Below are 21085 nucleotides of genomic sequence, written 5' to 3'. Positions count from 1 at the left end.
GCCCAGCCGCTCCGCGGCATATGGGATCTTCCCGGACCGGGGCACGAACCCGTGTCCCCTGCATCGGCAGGCGGATTCTCAACCACTGCGCCACCAGGGAAGCCCTCGTAATAGTCTTTATTTCAAAGTCTGTTTTGTCTGATATGAGATTTGCTACTCCAGTTTTCTTTTGATTTCCATTTGCGTGGGATATCTTTTTCAGTCCTGTCACTTTCAGTCTGTATGTGTCCCTAGGTCTGAAGTGGGTCTCTTGTAGGCAGCATATATACGAGTCTTGTATTTTTATCCATTCAGCCAGTCTGTATCTTTTGGATGCAGCATTTAATCCATTTACGTTTAAGGTAGCTATCGATATGTATGGTCCTCTTACCGTTTTCTTAATTGTTTTAGGTTTGTTATTGTAGGTCCTTTCCTTCTCTTGTGTTTCCTGCCTAGAGAAGTTGCTTTAGCATTTCTTGTACAGCTGGTTTGCTGGTGCTGAATTCTTTAAGTTTTACTTATCTGTAAGGGTTTTAATTTCTCCATCGAATCTGCGTGAGATCCTTGCTGGGTAGAGTAATCTTGGTTGTAGGTTTTTCTCTTTCATCACTTTAAATATGTCCTGCCACTCCCTTCTGGCTTGCAGAGTTTTTGCTGAAAGTTCAACTGGTAACCTTATGGGGATTCCCTTGTATGTTAATTGTTGCTTTTCCCTTGCTGCTTTTAATATTTTTTCTTTGTATTTAATTTTTGATAGGTTGATTAATATGTGTCTTGGCGTGTTTCTCCTTGGATTTATCCTGTATGGGACTCTCTGTGCTTCCTGGACTTGATTGACTATTTTCTTTCCCATGTTAGGGAAGTTTTCAACTATAATCTCTTCAAATATTTTCTCAGTCCCGTTTTTTATCTCTTCTTCTGGGACCCCGGTAATTCGAATGTTGGTGTGTTTAATGTTGTCCCAGAGGTCTCTGAGACTGTCCTCAGTTCTTTTCATTCTTTTTTCTTTGTTCTGCTCTGCAGTAGTTATTTCCACTAGTTTATCTTCCAGGTCACTTACCCGTTCTTCTGCCTCAGTTATTCTGCTATTGATTCCTTCTAGAGAATTTTTAATTTCATTTATTGTGTTGTTCATCATTGTTTGTGTTTTCTTTAGTTCTTCTAAGTCCTTGTTAAATATTTCTTTTATTTTCTCCATTCTGTTTCCAAGATTTTGGGTCATCTTTACTATCATTACTTTGAATTCTTTTTCAGCTAGACTGCCTGTTTCCTCTTCATTTGTTTGGTCTGGTGGGTTTTTCCCTTGCTCATTCATCTGCTGTGTATTTCTCTGTTTTCTCATTTTGCTTCACTTACTGTGTTTGGGGTCTACATTTCGTAGGCTGCAGGTTCGTAGTTCCCGTTGTTTTTGGTGTCTGCTCCCAGTGCGTAAGGTTGGTTCAGTGGGTTGTGTAGGCTTCCTGGTAGAGGGGACTGGTGCCCATGTTCTGGTGGATGAGGCTGGATCTTGTCTTTCTGGTGCGCAGGACCACGTCCAGTGGTGTGTTTTGGGGTGTTAGTGAACTTATGATTTTAGGAAGCCTCTCTGCTGATTAACTGGTGGTTTTGTGTTCCTGTCTTGCTAGTTGTTTGGCATAGGGTGTCCAGCACTGTAGCTTGCTGGTTGTTGAGTGCAGCTGGGTCTTAGCAATGAGGTGGAGATCTCTGGGAAAGCTTTCCCTGTTTGATATTGCATGGGGCTGGGGGGTCTCTGGTGGACCAATGTCCTGAACTTGGCTCTCCCACCTCACAGGGTCAGGCCTGACACCCGGCCAGCACACCAAGACCCTGTCAGTCACATGAGTCAGAAGAAAAGGGAGGGGAGAAAAAATAAGAAAGAAGGAAAATAAATAAAGTTATTAAAATAGAAAAAAATTATTAAAAATAAAAAAATTAGGAAGTAAAAAAAAGAGAGAGAGAAAGAAAGCAGAGAGCGACCAACCCGAAAAACAAATCCTTCAATGATAACAAGCGCTAAAAACTATATTAAAAAAGGATAAAAAAAAGGACAGTCAGAACCCTAGGACAAATGGCAAAAGCAAAGCTATACAGACAAAACCACACACACAAAGAAGCTTACACATACTCACAAAATGAGAAAAAGGAAAAAAAGGAAAATATATATATATATTTAAAAAATTTAAAAAGGAAGAGAGCAGCGAAATCAATGAAGAAATCAATGAACAAACCAACGATAATAAGCTCTAAATACTAAACTAAGAATAACGTAAAACCAGAAACAAATTAGATGCAGAAAGCAAACCCCAAGTCTGTAGTTGTTCCCAAAGTCCATCGCCTCAATTTTGGGATTATTTGTTGTCTATTCAGGTAATCCAGAGATGAAGGATACATCAAGTTGATTGTGGAGATTTAATCTGCTACCCCAGAGGCTGCTGGGAGAGATTTCCCTTTCTCTTCTTTGTTCTCACAGCTCCTGGGGGTTCAGCTTTGGATTTGGCCCCGCCTCTGCGTGTAGGTTGCCTGAGAGCGTCTGTTCCCCACCCAGACAGGACAGGGTTAAAGGAGTGGCTGATTAGGGGGCTCTTTCTCACTCAGGCTCAGGGGAGGGAGGGGTACAGAATGAGGTGCGAGCCTGCGGTGGCAGAGGCCGGCGTGATGTTGCACCAGCTTGAGGCGCACCATGTGTTCTCCCAGGCAAGTTGTCCCTGGATCACGGGACCCTGGGCATGGTGGGCTGCACAGGCTCCCGGGTAGGGAGGTGTGGATAGTGACCTGTGCTTGCACACAGGCTTCTTGGTGGCTGCAGCAGCGGCCTTAGTGTCTCATGCCCGTCTCTGGGGTCCGCACTGATAGCTGTGGCTCCGGCCCGTCTCTGGAGCTCGGCATTTCTCTGAATCCCCTCTCCTCACGCACCCTGAAACAATGGTCTCTTGCCTCTTAGGCAGTTCCAGACTTTTTCCCAGACTCCCTCCCGGCTAGCTGTGGTGCACTAGCCCCCTTCTGGCTGTGTTCACGCAGCCAACCCCAGTCCTCTCCCTGGGATCTGACCTCCGAAGCCCGAGCCTCAGCTGCCAGCCCTCACCCGCCCCACAGCTGAACAGAGAAGCCTGTCAGGCTGGTGAGTGCTGGTTGGCACCCATCCTCTGTGCGGGAATCTCTCTGCACCCCTGTTGCTGTGCTCTCCTCCATGGCTCCGAAGCTTCCCCCCCGCTACCCCCGTCTCCTCCATTGAAGGGGCTTCCTAGTGTGTGGAAACTTTTCCTCCTCCACATCTCCCTTCCAGAGGTGCAGGTCCCATCCCTATTCTTTTGTCTCTGTTTTTTCTTTTTTCTTTTGCCCTACCCAGGTATGTGGGGAGTTTCTTGCCTTTTGGGAAGTCTGAGGTCTTCTGCCAGCATTCAGTAGGTGTTCTGTAGGAGCTGTTCCACATGTAGATGTAGTTTTGATGTATTTGTGGGGAGGAAGGTGATCTCCATGTTTTACTCCTCCCCCATCGTGAAGGCGCTCCCCTTTCATTGTTATTTAATTATTATTATCATTTAAGTATTTTCGAATTCCTCTTGTGATTTCTTCTTTGATCCATGATTATTTAGAAGTTTGGTCTTTTAGAAGTATGGGGGTTTTCTAGATAGTTCATTGATTTCTCACTTAATTCCATTATGATTCAAATACACTCTGTATGATTTCAGTCCTTTGAAATTTACTAAAAATTATTTTATGCCACAACATGGCTTATTTATCTTGATGAGAGTTCCATTTATAGTTTAAAAGTTGTTCAGTTGTAGTGTTACTGTCACTTAGGATCATTGATGGTATTGTTTAAATCTTGACTCCGTCTGATTTGTTTTCTACTTGTTATACCACTCACAGAGAGGAGTGTTAAAGTCTCTTAACTGTGACTTTGGATTTGTCTGTTTTTCCTTTTGCTCCTGTCAGTTTTTGCTTCATGTATTTTAAATCTCTGTTATTAAGTTGTGCACATTTAAATTGGCCTTCTGATGAAGTGACCTTTGTTATAAAATGTGTCTCATATAAACATCACCATATATTCTTATTTCATAGGTGGCATGGTATATTTACTTTTACCATCCTTTTACTTTTGGTCTACCTGCATCTTTATATTTAAAATGTGTCTCTTGTGGATACCTTTTTATGTCTTACTTAATCTAACAATCATTGTCTTTTAATTGGAGTATTTAGTTCCTTTATAATTAATGTAGTTCTTGATAATCATTGGGTTTGGGTTGCCATTTTGCTATTTCTTTTTTGTCTGTGCTATCTGGTTTTTGTTCCTTTGTTCCTGATTTCCTGACTTCTTTAGATTAATCAAATATATTTATATTTGAATCCACTCTGTTTTCTCTCTTGAATTTGTAGCAGTATCACTTAGTATTATTTTCTTAGTGAGTGTTCTCGTGATTACAGTGTATATCCCCTATCATCACCTTCTACTTAGAATGTTACTTAAATTGTAATATTTTACAACTACATGTGAAATATAGGAACTTTACAACACTATAATTCCATTCACCTACGTCTGTCATTTGTGCTACTGTTTTCATGTATTTTATTTATAAGTATGTATAAACCCCCAAATGTTATTTTTTGCTTTAGACTTTGAGGGTTTTAAAAAAATTATTTTAAAGAATTGAAAAGTAATGTTTTGTATTTACCTACCTTTTTTTCCATTTCTGCTCTTCTTTTCCTGTAGAAATTTTTCCAGTTGTTTTAGCACCATTAGTTGAAGATACTTTTCTTTCTTCATTGATTTACCTTGGTTTCTTTGTTGAAAATCAAATGATAAGGTATATGTGTGTCTAACTTTTGGTCTTCTCTAAGCCAGTTCAGTGACTTCTTTTCAGATAATCTGTTTTTCAGTTTCATAACTTCCATTTTAAACTCTTTATCTGATAAGTCCAGTATCTGGTTTATATGTAGCTTTGCTTGTGTTAACTTTAAAGTCTTGATTATGGGTCAGTTTTTCCTACTTCTTTGCATGTCTCATGTTTTTTTAGTTGGATGCTGGATATTGTATATAAAATAATACTAGAGTGTAATATAGATAATATTTTCCTTATGAAAGACTCAACCTTTTCTTTCTCTGGTTGCTAAGTTGGGGATCTAATCTCTTCCATATATTAGGAGTTGAGTTGAATAGGTGATGATTTACTCCTTAACATCAAATCACCTCAGGTTTGAAGGAGGGGCAGTCCCCTGCCTCAGCAGGTCTTTCAGATATGAGTATGGTGAGACTGTAGGATCTCTCACTGCTTTGCAGCCTTTGTCTGAAACTTCCTGTGCTACCATGCACTACTCAGCTAAAGACATGAGGGTTAGACTTGGCTAATGAAGAAGACTGTATCTGTGGTTGGGCTTCTCAGATTCCAGTTGCCAGTGTGTGGCCATTAAAATTTCAGCTGGTTTCTCCTTTGGCAAGTACAATCCTACATGTGTCTGTGCCCTAACTTGGCAGGTACTCCCAGCAATGAAAATGGTTACCACTCTCTACTTAAATAGGAAGAGCTCATCCTTCTCTAAACTACTTCACTTAGACTTAAATGAATCTACAGTTTTGGGGTCACTTTTTGGTAAAAAATATAATTTTTTTTAGTGTTTCTGATATTTTCTTACTGTAGGAGCAAGGTTTTTTCCAACAGTCTTCTACATTCTAACCATAAGGGGAACCCTATAGAAGGTACTAATAAAAACAAAAGAAGAGCAACTGTATTCTCATTATGAACATAGTTCATGCTTGTAGAAAATTTGGAAATACATAGGACATAATAAAAAAACATGAAGGAAGTATGTATTTTTAAACTGGAATTGACATAGTACCTATTTCTTTTATTTTTGCTTAATCTCATATTTTTACCATTCTGTGTCAAATAAAAGTTAAACAGTATTTTACAGGTTAAAATTATAATGCAACATTTTGAATTATGCAACAAGTGGATGTTCATTATAAGAAATTAATAAACAGGTAAACCAAGACACTTTAAACATTATATGTAATTCATAAAAAACTACTTCAATGAACATCATAGAAAGATAGGTAGAAAGTGACAGAGGAATTTGCACCTAGGATCTCAGATTCTAGAAATTCTGTTCTTAACTACTGCACTAGACTTCCTCTGGCTCGTTTCAGATGACATGGGGAGAAATGCCTGCTTTTGCAATATATTGCTGAGGTAAGACTTGTTTGGTGATTAGGTAGGGATATGGTTGAAGGAGTAATCCATCATGATTCTCAGTTTTTTGAAGGGTTTGTGAATGTGATTGGCCTTGTGTATTCAGTAAATGAGATTTTTTTTAAAGCATATGTTTAAGCCTTTTTTGGTATAAAAACAAAATCGTAGATAATTTTAGTTCTTCGGGATTATCTCCGTAATATGAATGCAAAGAAGATAAAACTAAATGATTTTAAGGCCTTTAACTTTCCTGTCCTTCCATATATGCCTTTTGAAAGAATAAGTCGATTTTTATTTTCTTATTTGAATGATAATAACTTATGGTTAGTTAACACACTGCAACTTATAAAAGTAAAATATACATTTCTTTGCCGTTAATTTTGCTCAAGAAATTCAAAGTATTTTTAATATTTCTCAAAAAGTTATAAAATAGATACTAAACATGTAATTTATCTCATACCAAAATGAATTCCATTTAGAGAAAACACTTAAATTAAAAAATGAGACTAATTTCTGGGACATGGCATTGAAGAATTTTTTAAATAATCTGAGCAAGAACTATGCAACATATAAAACCATAGAAGAAAAGGTTGATAAATTTGAATATATAAAATTTAAAATGTTACCACTACACACCTGTTAGAATGATCAAAATCTGAATTCTGGCAAGGATGTGGAGCAACAAGATCATTGCTGATGGGAATGCAAAATGAATGGTACAGCCTCTTTGGAAGACAGATTGGCAGACTCTTACAAAACTAAACATACTCTTACCATGCGATCAGCAGTCATGCTCCTTAGTATTCACCTAAAATAGTTGAAAATTTATGTACACACTGAAACTTGCACATGGATGTTTATAGTGGCTTTATTCATAATTGCCAAAATTTGGAAGCAACCAAGATGTCCTTCAGTAAGTGAATGAATAAATAAACTGTGGCATATCCAGACAATGGAATATTATTCAGTGCTAAAACGAAAACTGCTAAATAAAGGCATGAAAATACATGGAACATTAAATGCATATTACAAGTCAAAGAACCCAATCTGAGAAGACTACATACTTTATGATTCCAGCTATGTGATGTTCCGGAAAAGGCACAAACAACTATAGAGACAGTAAAAAGATCAGTGATTGCTAGGGGCTAGAGGGCAGGGAGGGATGAACAGGTAAGCACAGAAGATTTTTAGGGAAGTGTAACTATTTGGTATGATACTGCAGTGGTGAATACATGTCATTGTACATTTGTCAAAATTTGTAGAATGTACAGAACCAAGGATGAACCCTAATGTAAATTATGGGCTTTGAGTGATAATGATGTCTATGTAGGTTCCTCAGTTACAATAAATGTACGTTGTGGCATGCGACACTGATGGCAGGCGAGGTTATACATGTATGTGTACATGGGTATATGGGAACTCTTGTACATTATGCTCAATTTTGCTGTGAACCTCAAACTCTAAAAAATAATGTTATAAAATTTTTTTTTACCTTGAAAGACCTACCAAAACAAACCAAAAAACTTGGGGAAATGTTTGTAAATGTATGACAAGCCTAATAACTGATTTCTAAATTTAAAACCTACAAATAAAGAGGAAAAAGACAGTAGTTAATAGAAAAGGGACATAAAGAACATGAGTGTACTATTTATAACAAAATAAATATAAGTAAAATTTAAAAAAATCAGAGTTGCCCCATTTAAACCTTTCAGATTGTTATATGTCAGAAGGTAGTGACATGGCATGAAGAAACACTAGCTCATAAATTGTTGGTGGGTCTAAACATTTTGGGAGGGTACTTTGGTACTTATAAAAGTTTAACCTCACATTCCTTTTGATCTAACATTTCCTTGTTGAAAAAATGTATCCTACAAATATCTGCGAATTGTATGCAAGGTTATGTGCACAAGGATTTCTCTAGTTGTTTTAGCTGCAAGTAATAGAAGCTAGCTTTAAATAGTGATATTATTACTTCTCATAACTGGAAGTTCCAGACTTCAGTAGAAGCATGTATATACGAATAACTAATAGGTTAATCATCATTTAACCTGGCTCTGTTTAAGAAAAAAGTTTCTAAAAACTTCTATTAGCTAATAAATTTTTAGCTTAATTTAACTTCTAAAAATGTTATATATGATTTTAATCAACTTTTCTTTTCATAATATATAGTTCTAACTTTTATCACATCTGACTGGACTCCTCTTAATCTAAATTAATGAACTGTGATTCTACTGGTCACTTCTTATAAGTATTTAATAGAAGGAGTAAACAGTTAAAAGATATGAAAAATGGGCAGTTTCCTCCACTTCTAATAGTGGCTTTGTTTATTTTATCTCAGCTTCAGGAAACAGCAGTGAGTTTTAGTTCATTGTTCTAAATATATTTTGACCTTTCATAGCTGTACCTGTTGTGACTTGCCAACAGATTTTTCAAACTGAGGAATAAAAAAAGAACATAAGAACTTTGTTATGGAACGCTGTTCTGTCTTCTCAAAAATCATTATCACCTGTTCTTTATTTTTGATTCATTTGTTTATGTGGGAATTGCTGTTTCACCTGTGTTGCCTGGTATTTTAGGTCATGGTTATAGTGTGGAGAGGGGAGAGGTCCACAGGGGGCATCTGACCTTATTCTACATCTATGCCATTGCTATTTTTAAAGCTTGGGAGCTGTAAGTCATGCTTTTTTGGGTAACATTCTCAAAATATGTAGAGAATAATGATAAGAAAACAAAATTTATCCTATAATTACAATATTATTTAACAACAGTTTACAACAAATATGTTTTAAAATTTAGTTGCATGAAATTGAGTGAAGTAATCTCTCAGTCACTGTTTTTCTTGTGTCTGTGGTTCTTCGTTTTTCTTATTTTATGTGTTTGTGCCCCCTCCTCCCTTATTTTCCTGATTAGATTTAGCCAGTTTACCTAAAACTAGAAGAAATGAATACTTTTCTAATAAATATAATTTACTGAAACTGACTCCAGGAAATAGAGCTGTCTGAACAGTCAACCTTCATAGAAGAAATAGAGAAGTGTCTTAGAATAAACCCTAGAAAATGTTTAACTGCAAAGAATTTCACACGGGAATTCTACTGAAATATTAAAGAATATGTTATTCCAATGCTAAGTAGTTTAAATAAACTGTTACAGAGCATAGAAAAGACTTAAATCTTCTGGCTTGTCTTTATGAGACAGCATAACATTTGTGCTTGCAACAGAAATCTACAGACCGGTATTGCTTACGATTATTGATGGAGAATTTCCTAAATAAAGAATTTTCTCTCTCTCATCCTCACAGCCAGCATCATACTTAATGGGCACATACTAGAAGTAGTTCCTTAAAGTTAAGAGTAAGCCAGGAATTTCCGGTATCACCACTGTTTTATCAAAATGTGACACACCCCAAAATGATTGGTAAATTATATCACATAAAAGTTTTTTTAATACTGCTTAATCAAAATTGGGATGAAGAATCATAAGCCAGATGACCAAATATTTGCGTCCCATACCATGAAAGGACTAATATCACTAAAACATAAAGAGCCTTCTGTAAATCAGTGAGAAAAGTGATCAACACCACAATAGAAAATAGAGCAAAAGAAAAGAACAGACTATTCACAGGAAGGAAATAAAATATAAACAAGTATACAACTGCTCAATGTCATTTATAAGAGAAATACAAATTAAAACTATACTTGTTAAGACCTTGTTCTTACTTATCAACAGTAGCACATGAGCCTCCCCTATTTATGTTGTTGCTGGGAATGTAAACTGGTACAACCTCTATGGATGACAGTTTTGGCAAAATTTATCAAATTACAGATGGACAACCCTTTGATTTGGCAGTTTCTCTTTTAGAGCCTACCCTTCAGATACAATTGAGAATATGCATAATGTGCGAGATTAGTTATTGGAATCTTGGTTCTTAAAGCAAAAGATTGAAGATAACCTGAATATCCATCAATATGGGATCATAATATTCCATAATGTAATGTTTTGCAGCTAATAGATGAATGGATGGATGGATGGATGGATAAATAGATACATAAGTAAAAGGGAAACATACCAACATTTCTGATAGAATAAGTAATATAAAAGCAAAGTTCAGAACTGTGTTACCATTTGTACATAAAAAGCAGGAGGCACAGAACACGATATATTTGCTTATATGGTTTGAAGAATATTTCTGGAAAGGTACACAAAGAACTGGCAACATTGGATGCCTTTGGAAGAGGGTAGCTTGAAGCCAGGACTTTTTTGTATCTTTTATGTATTGAAGCTTCCAAAATTAAACTTCCATTAAGCAGTTGTATATATTGAATTCTTGGTATGTAAATTATCTGTGTATTATCTGTGACCATTACAACCAGATACAATCAATTTTTTTTATTATTTGGTTAGAACTCACGGAAATACTTTTACAGCTGTTTTAAAATTGAATCTTTGGTTTCAGGATCTCCAGCAGAACTATCTCCTACTACTCTTTCCCCTGTTAATCATAGTTTGGGTAAGTTGCAAATACTTTTCCCCTACTGTTTTTATACCTTTTTAATTAAATGTCCTTTCTGGTAATTATTTTCCATATATATGAGAAAGAGATCCCAGTGAATAATCAAATGATTGTTCAAATTAGTGCTTTCTAAAAATGATACTGAGCCTCAATATTACTAAAACTCTTTTCTCCTGGCACATGTAAGAAATTAATAATCTTTTTATTCATGGAAATCATATTCATTATGAAAAATTTTCTTATGTGGCTAGATTTTTTTTTAATTTTTATTTTTATTTAAAAAAATTTTTTTCTGTGGTACGCAGGCCTCTCACTGTCGTGGCCTCTTCCGTTGTGGAGCACAGGCTCCGGATGCACACGCTCAGCTTACAGGCCTAGCCACTCTGCGGCATGTGGGATCTTCCCCGACCGGGGCATGAACCCGTGTCCCCTGCGTCGGCAGGCGGACTCTCAACCACTGCGCCACCAGGGAAGCCCTATGGCTAGATTTTTATGTATATATTTAGTTTCTGATGTATTTTATAATAGCAGTTATTCATATGAGATGTGTGTATAAATATATAGAGATATATATCACTAATGTACATGTAGTATGGGAGATTATATATATATATGTGTGATAGCTAATACATATGTATATATGTGTGTATACGGTCTGTAGTTTATTCTTGGTCTTCATTTTACCTATTTCACAATTTCTTTTCAGTTTCTACACATTGGAATTTGTTCCACAAAATTGTCATTTTTTTCCCATGATATTGCTTATGATGCATTTTAATCAAAATTACAGCACTTAAATACATGTGATCCTCGTTTTCCCATGAAATATGTAGATTCTTTTGATTTATTCTGTTTCCACTTGCATACTGTATGTTTTCCTTTTTTTTTTGTATGTTTTATTACTTTCTGTTTCTTGTGTATATTTGGGTTTTCTATTTTTGTAACTAGGGTAACTCAGTGAGAATCTCATGTTAAAATAGACAAATGTCAAAAATATGTCATATTTTGTATCCTATCATGACATTTTTTTTCCCCTGTGGCTTTTGACTCATTAATCTTTGCTTCAGCTTTGTTCTACTCTGTCCTACCCAAAATTAACTTTATAATGCAAATGGACTGTGGCGCAAGCAGGGTGGTAAAACTACTGTTAGAATAAGTGATCCACCATAAAGTCTAAGAAAGCTGTTTGAAGATTAGAATGACTGAGATAGGGGAAATTTGAGAAATTGAAAATCTGGAGTGCTCTTTGGAATCTGGAGTTCGTGATGTAGATGTTAAGTCTGTTTCCTGGGCTGTTGCCAGTGTAGGCTGGCATAGAACATGTAAAGGTGATGATATTCAGTCTATTCTTGGCTTGAGGTGGCTTGAATTCTTCACACTCATTTCTTTTATGTGTTTGTTTTTTCTGCCCCAGATTTGCAGCCTGTTACTTACTCAGAACCTGCATTTTGGTGTTCAATAGCGTATTATGAATTAAACCAGAGGGTTGGAGAGACCTTCCATGCATCACAGCCCTCACTCACCGTAGACGGCTTCACAGATCCATCAAATTCAGAGAGGTTCTGCCTCGGTTTACTCTCTAACGTCAACAGAAATGCTACAGTAGAAATGACAAGAAGACATATAGGTATTTTTTTTTCCTTATGTGAAAAACCAGTGCCATATACTCATAATGTGAGCATTATGTGGTTTACCACGTCAAGAGATTGTGTGCAAAAAAGCCTGCCTTCTCTCTCTCACCTTAAGGGCAGTCACGTTTAAGTGCACAGCTTCACAGCTTTTGGTAGATTCTGGTGATCCTTCCATCTGCGAACTTTTATCTTGAGCTTCTGTTAATTTGGCATCCTTGATACTGGGAAGTCCTTCGATAAATACGTGTTAAAATAACTTTACTCTGCTGAGCCTCTACCAGTCATAAAATTGTCATGTTCAGATTTTAGGGATGTAATTTTAACAAATCATGAATATTTTTTCAGTTTGTTTACGTCTCCTAGTTTTTTCCCCCTTTCAGTGAATTCATATATCAGATCTGCACATTATTAATCTGAAGCAGGATATCTAAAACAAGAACTACCATTTAATTTGTTCAAAAATAATTCATAGAATCTCAAAATGTGGTAATCCCAGGCACCCTTTCAGCAAGTTGGTGAGGTAAAAATAATTTTCACAGTGGTGCTAAGATGCTGTTTGCCATTTTCACTCTCGTTCTCTCTTGACTGTACAGTGAAGTATTCCAGAGGCTACAAGGCCTGCTTACGATTTTGCAAGGAATTAATAAACGCAGACTCTGATGAGAATTCTACTGTCTTCTCTTAAGCCAGACATTAAGGATATTTGCAAAAATACAAAACATTCCTACTCTTCTCACTAATTTTTTCTTTGGTTTGCAAAATAGTTATTTTTCATAAACTTGTTTATGTTAATATGTAGTGGGTTTATTATTTTGATTTTCAAATGAATTAATAAATTTTTTTGAATCTCAGTTTTCACACATAATATGGTAAGTTTGCATAGATGTAATCCACATAAACAACAACTCTTTGGGTCGTCAGTATTTTTTTTGACAGTGAGGTAAAAAATAGTTTGAGTGCCACAAAAATAACAACATAGTTCTCATCACCTTAAAGTAACTTCTTTTAATAATAATTTGCTTCTGTTCATTTAATTAACCATCACCTCCTATGAGAAATAATGCTGATCACTAAAGAGTCAGTGTGATATTGCAGAGTGCTAGTGACTTCAGAGGTCTGTTAGTTGAAATTCAGTCCATGTGGAATTTCTCAAATCTTGCTTGATGTATCAATTTTATATAATCTTCCTAAGGTACTCAGGTATCTTTTTTTTTTTAAACATCTTTATTGGAGTATAACTGTTTTACAATGGTGTGTTAGTTTCTGCTTTACAACAAAGTGAATCAGTTATACATACACATATGTTCCCATATCTCTTCCCTGTTGCATCTCCCTCCCTCCCACCCTCCCTATCCCACCCCTCTAGGTGGTCACAAAGCACTGAGCTGATGTCCCTACTCAGGTATCTTATAGGTGAGGAAGGCCTCTGAATATCTGCCCTCTTTTAACTAAAACAGTTCTGATTTTTCCATGTTCTAATTAGGGCTCTGCATAAAAATTTAACGGAAGGTTTACACTACCTTATTTACTTCTGTACAAAATTTTAGATTGCTGTAATTATTGGATCATTATTTTTTACTTTTGATTTCTAGTTTATTGGGTGTTTTTGATCAGAAACTATAGCCTGAAAAATCTCTACTTTTTGGACTTAATGTTTTCCTAATGGTCAAGTGAACAACTTTATTTTTTATATAAGAAATCTGTAGTCATTAAGAGAACAGGACGCCAGGTTCCATATTTATGTAGTAAATCTGGCTTGTTGGTTTTTATTAATTTTCTTTTGCTGCATAACATGTTACCACACATTTAGCAGCCTGAAACAACACAAATTTACTGTGTCACAGTTTTTGTGGGTTAGGAGTCTCCTCAGGGTCTCACAAAGGGAAATCAAAGGGTCAGCTGGGCTGTGTTCTCATCCGAAGCTTGAGATCCTTTTCCAAGCTCACAGGTGATTATTGCAGAGTTCACTTCCTTGAAGTTGTGGCACTGAGATCCTCATTTCCTGCAGATTGTAAGCTAGAGGCTGCTGTCAGCAACTAGAGGCCACCTGCGTGGCCCCCTCCATCTTCACAGTCAGCAGTGAAGACTCTGTTGTGTTGAATTCCTGTTGCTCACACTTTGAATCTCTTTCACCAGGGCCAGCCCAGTCCCTTTTAAGGGCTGTCACCTGATTAAGTCAGGCCCACCAAAGGTAGTCTTAGTTTCTTATGGTCAGTTGATTTGAGAACTTAATTACATCTGAAAAATCCCTTTAAGCAGTATGTAGATTAGTGTTTGGTTGAATAATTGAGAAGATAAATACACGGGTGAGAATCTTAAGTGCTATCTTAGAATTCTGCTTTTCACAGTTTTTTCTTTAATCCTTGTATTGCTAATATTTTATGTATATTTGATCCGCTAATATTTTATGTATATTTGATCTGTCATATTCTGAAAGGTATATTAAAATCTCCCAATATAATTTTTTCTTATCTAATTCTGCTTATATAAACAGGGACCTGGTTGCCCCCATAATATATATAGTTTTAAAAGGGGCAGATGACTCTAACCTCTTGATAATTTTTATTACCTTTTTTTCTTAACCATAGTGGGCTCTTTAAAGAAATACTGTTTATTATACTGAAGGCATATTAATCCAGACATTAGTTAATTCCTTCAAATGAATTCTTTTATTTATTTAGAAATAACTATAATTTGTATGAAATTCTTTATTTTGCTATCCATTTACTTTTCTGCATTGCTTAAGTATTTTTGATAAGCACGTATTATCTTTACAAATCAATAAAATCATTTTTTAAAAATACTTGGAAAAATGTACAGTGGTATGTTTCAAAGTTAGATTTCAGAAAAGCATAGCTATGGAAAAAGTCATCAAAATACTTTATGTCATTTTACTATCCTCTGAGAAGACTCTTTGAAAGTCATGCTGAAATAGTAAATGTTGTAAAACTAATTCCATATATATTTTGTTTTAGGAAGAGGAGTGCGCTTATATTACATAGGTGGGGAAGTTTTTGCTGAGTGCCTAAGTGATAGTGCAATCTTTGTGCAGAGCCCCAATTGTAATCAGAGATACGGCTGGCACCCTGCAACAGTGTGTAAAATTCCACCAGGTATGGATACAACAATGTAAATAAACCTATTGTATCAACTTGCTGAGTTTTTCTTTGCTATTACTTTTAGGAATCAGGAGATGATTTGCATGCTCATATTCTAATATCTGTAGCCCTTTAAAAATGATTTTCTAATAGTAATATTCTTTTTACATAATTTTTTAATCTTTTTCTCAATCATAGGCTGTAACCTGAAGATCTTCAACAACCAGGAATTTGCTGCTCTTCTGGCTCAGTCCGTTAATCAGGGTTTTGAAGCCGTGTATCAGCTAACTAGAATGTGCACCATAAGAATGAGTTTTGTGAAAGGGTGGGGTGCAGAATACCGGTATGAAATGCATATTTGGTTCTTAAATTTCCACAGTGTAATTCTTTTTTCTTTCATTCTTTGTATCATCTGAAGTTCATGTGTATTTATTTTCCTTGAGGTTTATAGAGTCAGCAGATCTTTATGTAAAATAACAAAAGAAAGTTGGAGGCCTCTGGATTCAAAACTATTGCAAATTCCTGTGCTGGCATTACGGAACAAAGAATTAAAACGTGTATGGACGGGTACTGTAATAGAATGCAGAGTGTTAAATACCATAAATGACATATTGGAAGGGTTATGTCAGTTCATGGAAGGAGAGATGTTTCACTGGGGCTGGGGGAGGTAGTGATGACACAGGGTCTGGGTTCTGAAAGATGCCTAGGATTTCAGTAGTCACAGGTTTGTGGGGTAGAAAGTGATGATCCTGGCAGTAGAGTACAGTTCAGTTTGACTAGAGTTTAGAAAGTAAAGAAGAAGAAGGCTGGACAAATAAGTTGAGACAACTTCAGTATAAGGTTGAAAGGTGGAACTTCTTTCAGTAATAGAAGGGAGTACTTGTTAGGTGCCAGGCACTGTGCTGTGTTTTAGGTGCAGTATCTCACGCCTTTCAACATGGCTAAGAATTACTGTTGCTCTTTTTATCCTTTCTTTATAAGGTTGCAATCTTTCTAAGGTAAAAAATGGTCCAAACTAATATTTATTTGGAAATAGGCTTAGAAAAGATTTGATAGTTTGCCCAAGGACACATTCTAAGTGTTACAGACGGGACTTGAGGAAAGCTCTCCTTGACTCTTAACCTCTTCTCTAAGGATAGTAAGTAGCAGTTACGTAATTGAGTTTTACCAAAGCTAATCTGTCATCAAGGGATAAGATAGATTACGCTATTGATAAATTAAACAATTGATTGGATTCCACAGCAAAGATAGGGAATACTTCATCAGCATATTAAAGAATGAAAGTATAAGTAAAATACTTAGTCTTTCTTCAGTTCACATTACTTACTGTCTGAATGTCTGCATAAGAAGATATTCATATAGAATAGTAATAGTACTCCTGTTTCATTCAGCAGTTTGGGCCCTTCTTCAGAATTTACTTCATTTCATTTGAACTTGATTCCCTGTCTTGAGTTTTGTGAGGTGTATGACTTTTGTGATGGTGAGATTTGAGATCTACTGGTTTGAATACTTGTATAAAAATATATTATGTGTTATATATGTATATCCTAGAATGAAGACTTGTCACTATTTTGTCCAAGTTATGTTAGTAGAAGAATTCACTTTTTGACTTTGCCGTAGCTCTCTTTTGTTTTAATCATTTCCCCTTTGAGATGTGATAACTTTAAAGAATGCTGAGTTTCTTTTTCTCTTTGATAAAAAATTATCAAATTGATAATAAAATTAGATTTTATTGATATTAAATTAGATTGATAGTTGATATTAAAATTAGATTCAGATAGTACCATCTGATACCAATTTATTAAGTTAGACTTTTTTTTTCTCTTCAAAAGATCATAATGTTGAAGAACATGGTAGAAATTCAGTGGAATTAAATACGAATTGCATAGGTCAGGGAGAATTCCATGTGTATCTGTGGGTCTCCTGTTAAGACCAGTTTTGGTTGGTAGAGAGAGATACTGCCCTTCATTCACTGTGGACTCTGCTGTTCTTTAACCCAGAGCTAATTTAAAATCTATATGAGAAGAAGTAATATACAGTATGTTTTCATGGATAATGGAGTCAGGTACATCTACTTTGGATAATAAAGTAGTTTCCTTTAACATTTACAGATCAAAATAAATCAAATACCCATAGATCTGTGAACTGTGGAACGTTTTATCCGTAATAACACAGGTGCTGAGGAGATAGATCTAATGGTTGGATTCTAAAGCTATTTTTTAGTTTCTTTAGTGCCAGCTTGATTGCTTAGCATAAAAATCAGGACATGTAGTAAGGAGGAAATATAGATGTGTAAAGAATTCATAGTTAATTGAGAAATATGTCTCAGTTAAGTGAATTAGTACTGAAACGAATAAACAGGTGGGGGACACATAATGTGTGTCTCAGACCCTGAGACAAGGGTTTGCATGCAAGAAGTTTATTCAGAAAATGGAGGGAACACTGGTCAGGAAGGAGGAAGTAGGGAAGAGAGGTAGGGAGGAAAGGCAGCCAGTACCATTCTTAACCCATCTACTCTAGTGGGTGGGTCACTAGAGCTATTCCCTTAGGAAAACTTTGGAAAACAGTAAAAGAACACACAGAATTATCCCACCCAGCGGGAAGGGAAACTGGACGTTTAAATGCCAATTCCTGTGTCGTTGCTTGAGGTCTGTTCCTGGGGATGTTAATTTCCTGGCACTTCTGATCTACTGTATATGTGGACAGAGCAGAGAAGTTCTCAGGCACAGAAATGCAGATGCCTACAATTGGAAATTGGCTAGAGAACACTGAAAATCTGAAGGGTATAGTGGGGCACTGACACCATCTGCTACAGAAAACCACATCCTTTGAAATACAGTTTTAAATTATATTGAGCTTGTGTCACATGGAGGTGAAGAGTTGATAATGGCCTTTTCTCATGTTTGAAGGGCTGTCATGTTGAAGAAGCAAGCAGACATACTGGCTTATTGTATATAATAAATAAGAACTAAAATCAGTATGTGGAAGTGACAGGATGTCATTGAACAATTTGCGATTCCCAGAGCGTAGCTCATTTTGTTTGAAGTACTAAAGGTGTTTCTTATTAAAAGCCTGCATGATTTTGCTAAAAGGGATGTTGGTTGTTGGCTTTGTCAGAGAAAATTGAACCGCAACTCTTAACATTCTGTGATAAGCTTGGGTCAGAATTCTCTTTTGTTTTGATATACTTTAAATTTGAATCCTATTCCATTTGGACTTCATTTGCTATTTGAGTATCTTCTATTCTATGGATGATTAATAAGTAGAGTGACTTTATATATTCTGGTTTGCTTGGGACAGTGCTGGTTTATGTCTCTTGCCCTGGCAGTGATTATTTATAGTGACTACATTCTCTCTTAAAGGTGTCCCATTTTGGACGGTAAATATAAGGTTACTCTACTAATTTTAATTTGAGGGGAAAACAGTGGTTTTTTTTCTCTTTAAAAGAAAAAAGTCACATAAGTACTTTGAGGATTAAACAGTTTTCAAAATAGTAGATATGCAAACTTGATAGTCAGAAAAGAATCTAGGTTTTAGTATATATTGATACAACCTTTTGATTTATCTAAATTCTTCCATAGCCATGTTATTCTTTTAATTTCATAATTATTTTCTTGCATTCTTTTAACAGAAGGCAGACAGTAACAAGCACTCCTTGCTGGATTGAACTTCATCTGAATGGACCTCTACAGTGGTTGGACAAAGTATTAACTCAGATGGGATCCCCTTCAGTGCGTTGCTCAAGCATGTCATAAAGCTTTGTCACCAGTCAAGTCCCATCAAAAGACTTAATGTACCAACTCTTCTGTCATAGTATTTGTGTGTGGTCCCCATGGACTGTTTACTATCCAAAAATTCAAGAGAAAACAGCACTTGAGGTCTCATCAATTAAAGCACCTTGTGGAATCGGTTTCCTATGTTTGAATATTAGATGGGAAAATTAGTGTCTAGAAATACCCTCCCATAAAGGAGGAAGAGAAGATTTTAAAGACTTACCGATGTCTTGTTGGGCATAAAACTGAGTGTCCCAAAGGTTTATTAATAACAGTAGTAGTTATGTGTACAGGTAATGTGTCATGATCCAGTACCACAGTATTGTGCTGTTTATATACATTTTTAGTTTGCATAAATTAGGTGTGTGTGTGCTGCTTCTTGATTTAGGCAAGCCTTTATAAAGTTACAGTACCTAATCTGTTATTCCCACTTGTTATTTTTGTGTGTCTTTTTTAATATATAATATATATCAAGATTTTCAAATTATCATTTAGAAGCAGATTTCCCTTGTAGAAAAACTAATTTTTCTGCCTTTTACCAAAAATAAACTCTTGGGGGAAGAAAAGTGGATTAACTTTTGAAATCCTTGACCTTAATGTGTTCAGTGGGTCTTAAATATTCATTCTTTTTGTGTTTGCTTACTTACTGCTAAAACCTTATGGAAATCTTTCCAAACCTCTCCTCCATTTCCACTTTTGTCCTGATACCAAAACAGTGTAGTGTGACATCCATCACCAATAATGGTTGCACTGATGCCGCCAGCACCAGTTAACTCTGGGGTACGGTAACAAATCATATGGAGTAAGTCCCTTTGTCTTACACCAAATTTCAGTTTCAGCAGATAAGAGACTTGTGTAACCTAGCAGTCTTTTGATTTATCTTTACACCTCCTAAAAAATGCACAGGTGGCAGTATAATTATTTTCAGGGATATGCTACAATTATTTCAATATATTTATCCTTTAAAAAAATTCAATCTATAGATATAAACACTCTTTAAAAAGGTATTTTAAAATATTTCAATAGCAAACCTAGTGCTCTTTGAGTTGAGTTTCATTTGATATAGTTACCAGATTGTATTATGAAATGGACCTTTTGTAAATGTAATTGCTTCAGCAAAATACCTAGAAAAGTAATGCTGAGGTATGATCAGCGGGTAAAGGCCATCTGTTTTTAAGGTATGTTGTATTAAATTTATATAATCTATGTTATTTTACATAATTATGAATTCTGAATTTTAAAATTTGGGGGAGAAGCAGTTTAGCAGGTTTTTTAGCTTATAATTACCTACAGTCTGAGCTGTTCTTAACTAATCCTGAATATGTGGTGACTATTAGAACCAACCATGCATTATGCTCTACAGTGACAGGAGATGTCAGAAACTCTGTTGGAAGTCCACCCTGCAGCACATAATCCTTGTGTTTATTGTTAACTCATTGCAGTTTAGACATTTCTTGTTTGCATCTCAGTAGAAATGGAAAGTAACCACTCCTGGTCCCCTTCTAGTAAGTTTTCATATTTTTAAAGACAGATTATCTTTGGTACTTGTTTTTTGAAACCATATTCACCTTTATCTACAGGTGTTATTTTCAATACTTTCAGCATTGGTTGTTTTCTATTAGATATTCCCCATTTTTCTATATTTGTGTATGCATGTATGTGTTCATGTAAACTTGGTATAGTAATTTTTTATTCATTCAACAAATATTTATTGTTCACTTGTTACGTGTGCCAGGAACTTTCTTAGCCTTTGGGTAAAGGTGAACAAGACAGATAAGGCCCTTGCCTTTGCTGAGATAGCAGTTTCTATAATGCTTAATTAGCTTATTTGTCTTTGAAGGAGACAAAACAGGGTACTGTGATAAAGCATAGCAGGGGGAATGCTTCTGAAAGGTAGTGATGCTTG

General features: G+C 35.8%; 1 protein-coding gene across 1 annotated transcript in view; it reads left to right on the top strand.

Annotated features, from left to right (window-relative positions):
* Positions 1-19740, top strand: part of SMAD2 (SMAD family member 2) — a 106999-nt gene extending 87259 nt beyond the window's left edge. Inside the window, exons 7-11 of the mRNA XM_024132190.3 lie at positions 10621-10674; positions 12092-12304; positions 15284-15421; positions 15605-15749; positions 19038-19740. Of these exons, the coding sequence (XP_023987958.1) occupies positions 10621-10674; positions 12092-12304; positions 15284-15421; positions 15605-15749; positions 19038-19161 (674 nt within the window). The 3' untranslated portion in view covers positions 19162-19740. The remainder of the gene's footprint in view (positions 1-10620; positions 10675-12091; positions 12305-15283; positions 15422-15604; positions 15750-19037) is intronic.
* Positions 19741-21085: the final 1345 nt, after the last annotated feature.

The sequence above is a fragment of the Physeter macrocephalus genome, chromosome 19 (assembly GCF_002837175.3).
Source record: "Physeter macrocephalus isolate SW-GA chromosome 19, ASM283717v5, whole genome shotgun sequence".
In the NCBI taxonomy this organism is placed as follows: domain Eukaryota; kingdom Metazoa; phylum Chordata; class Mammalia; order Artiodactyla; family Physeteridae; genus Physeter; species Physeter macrocephalus.
The sequence above is the reverse complement of the archived record's forward strand: the minus strand, read 5'-3'. Positions and strand labels throughout refer to the sequence as shown.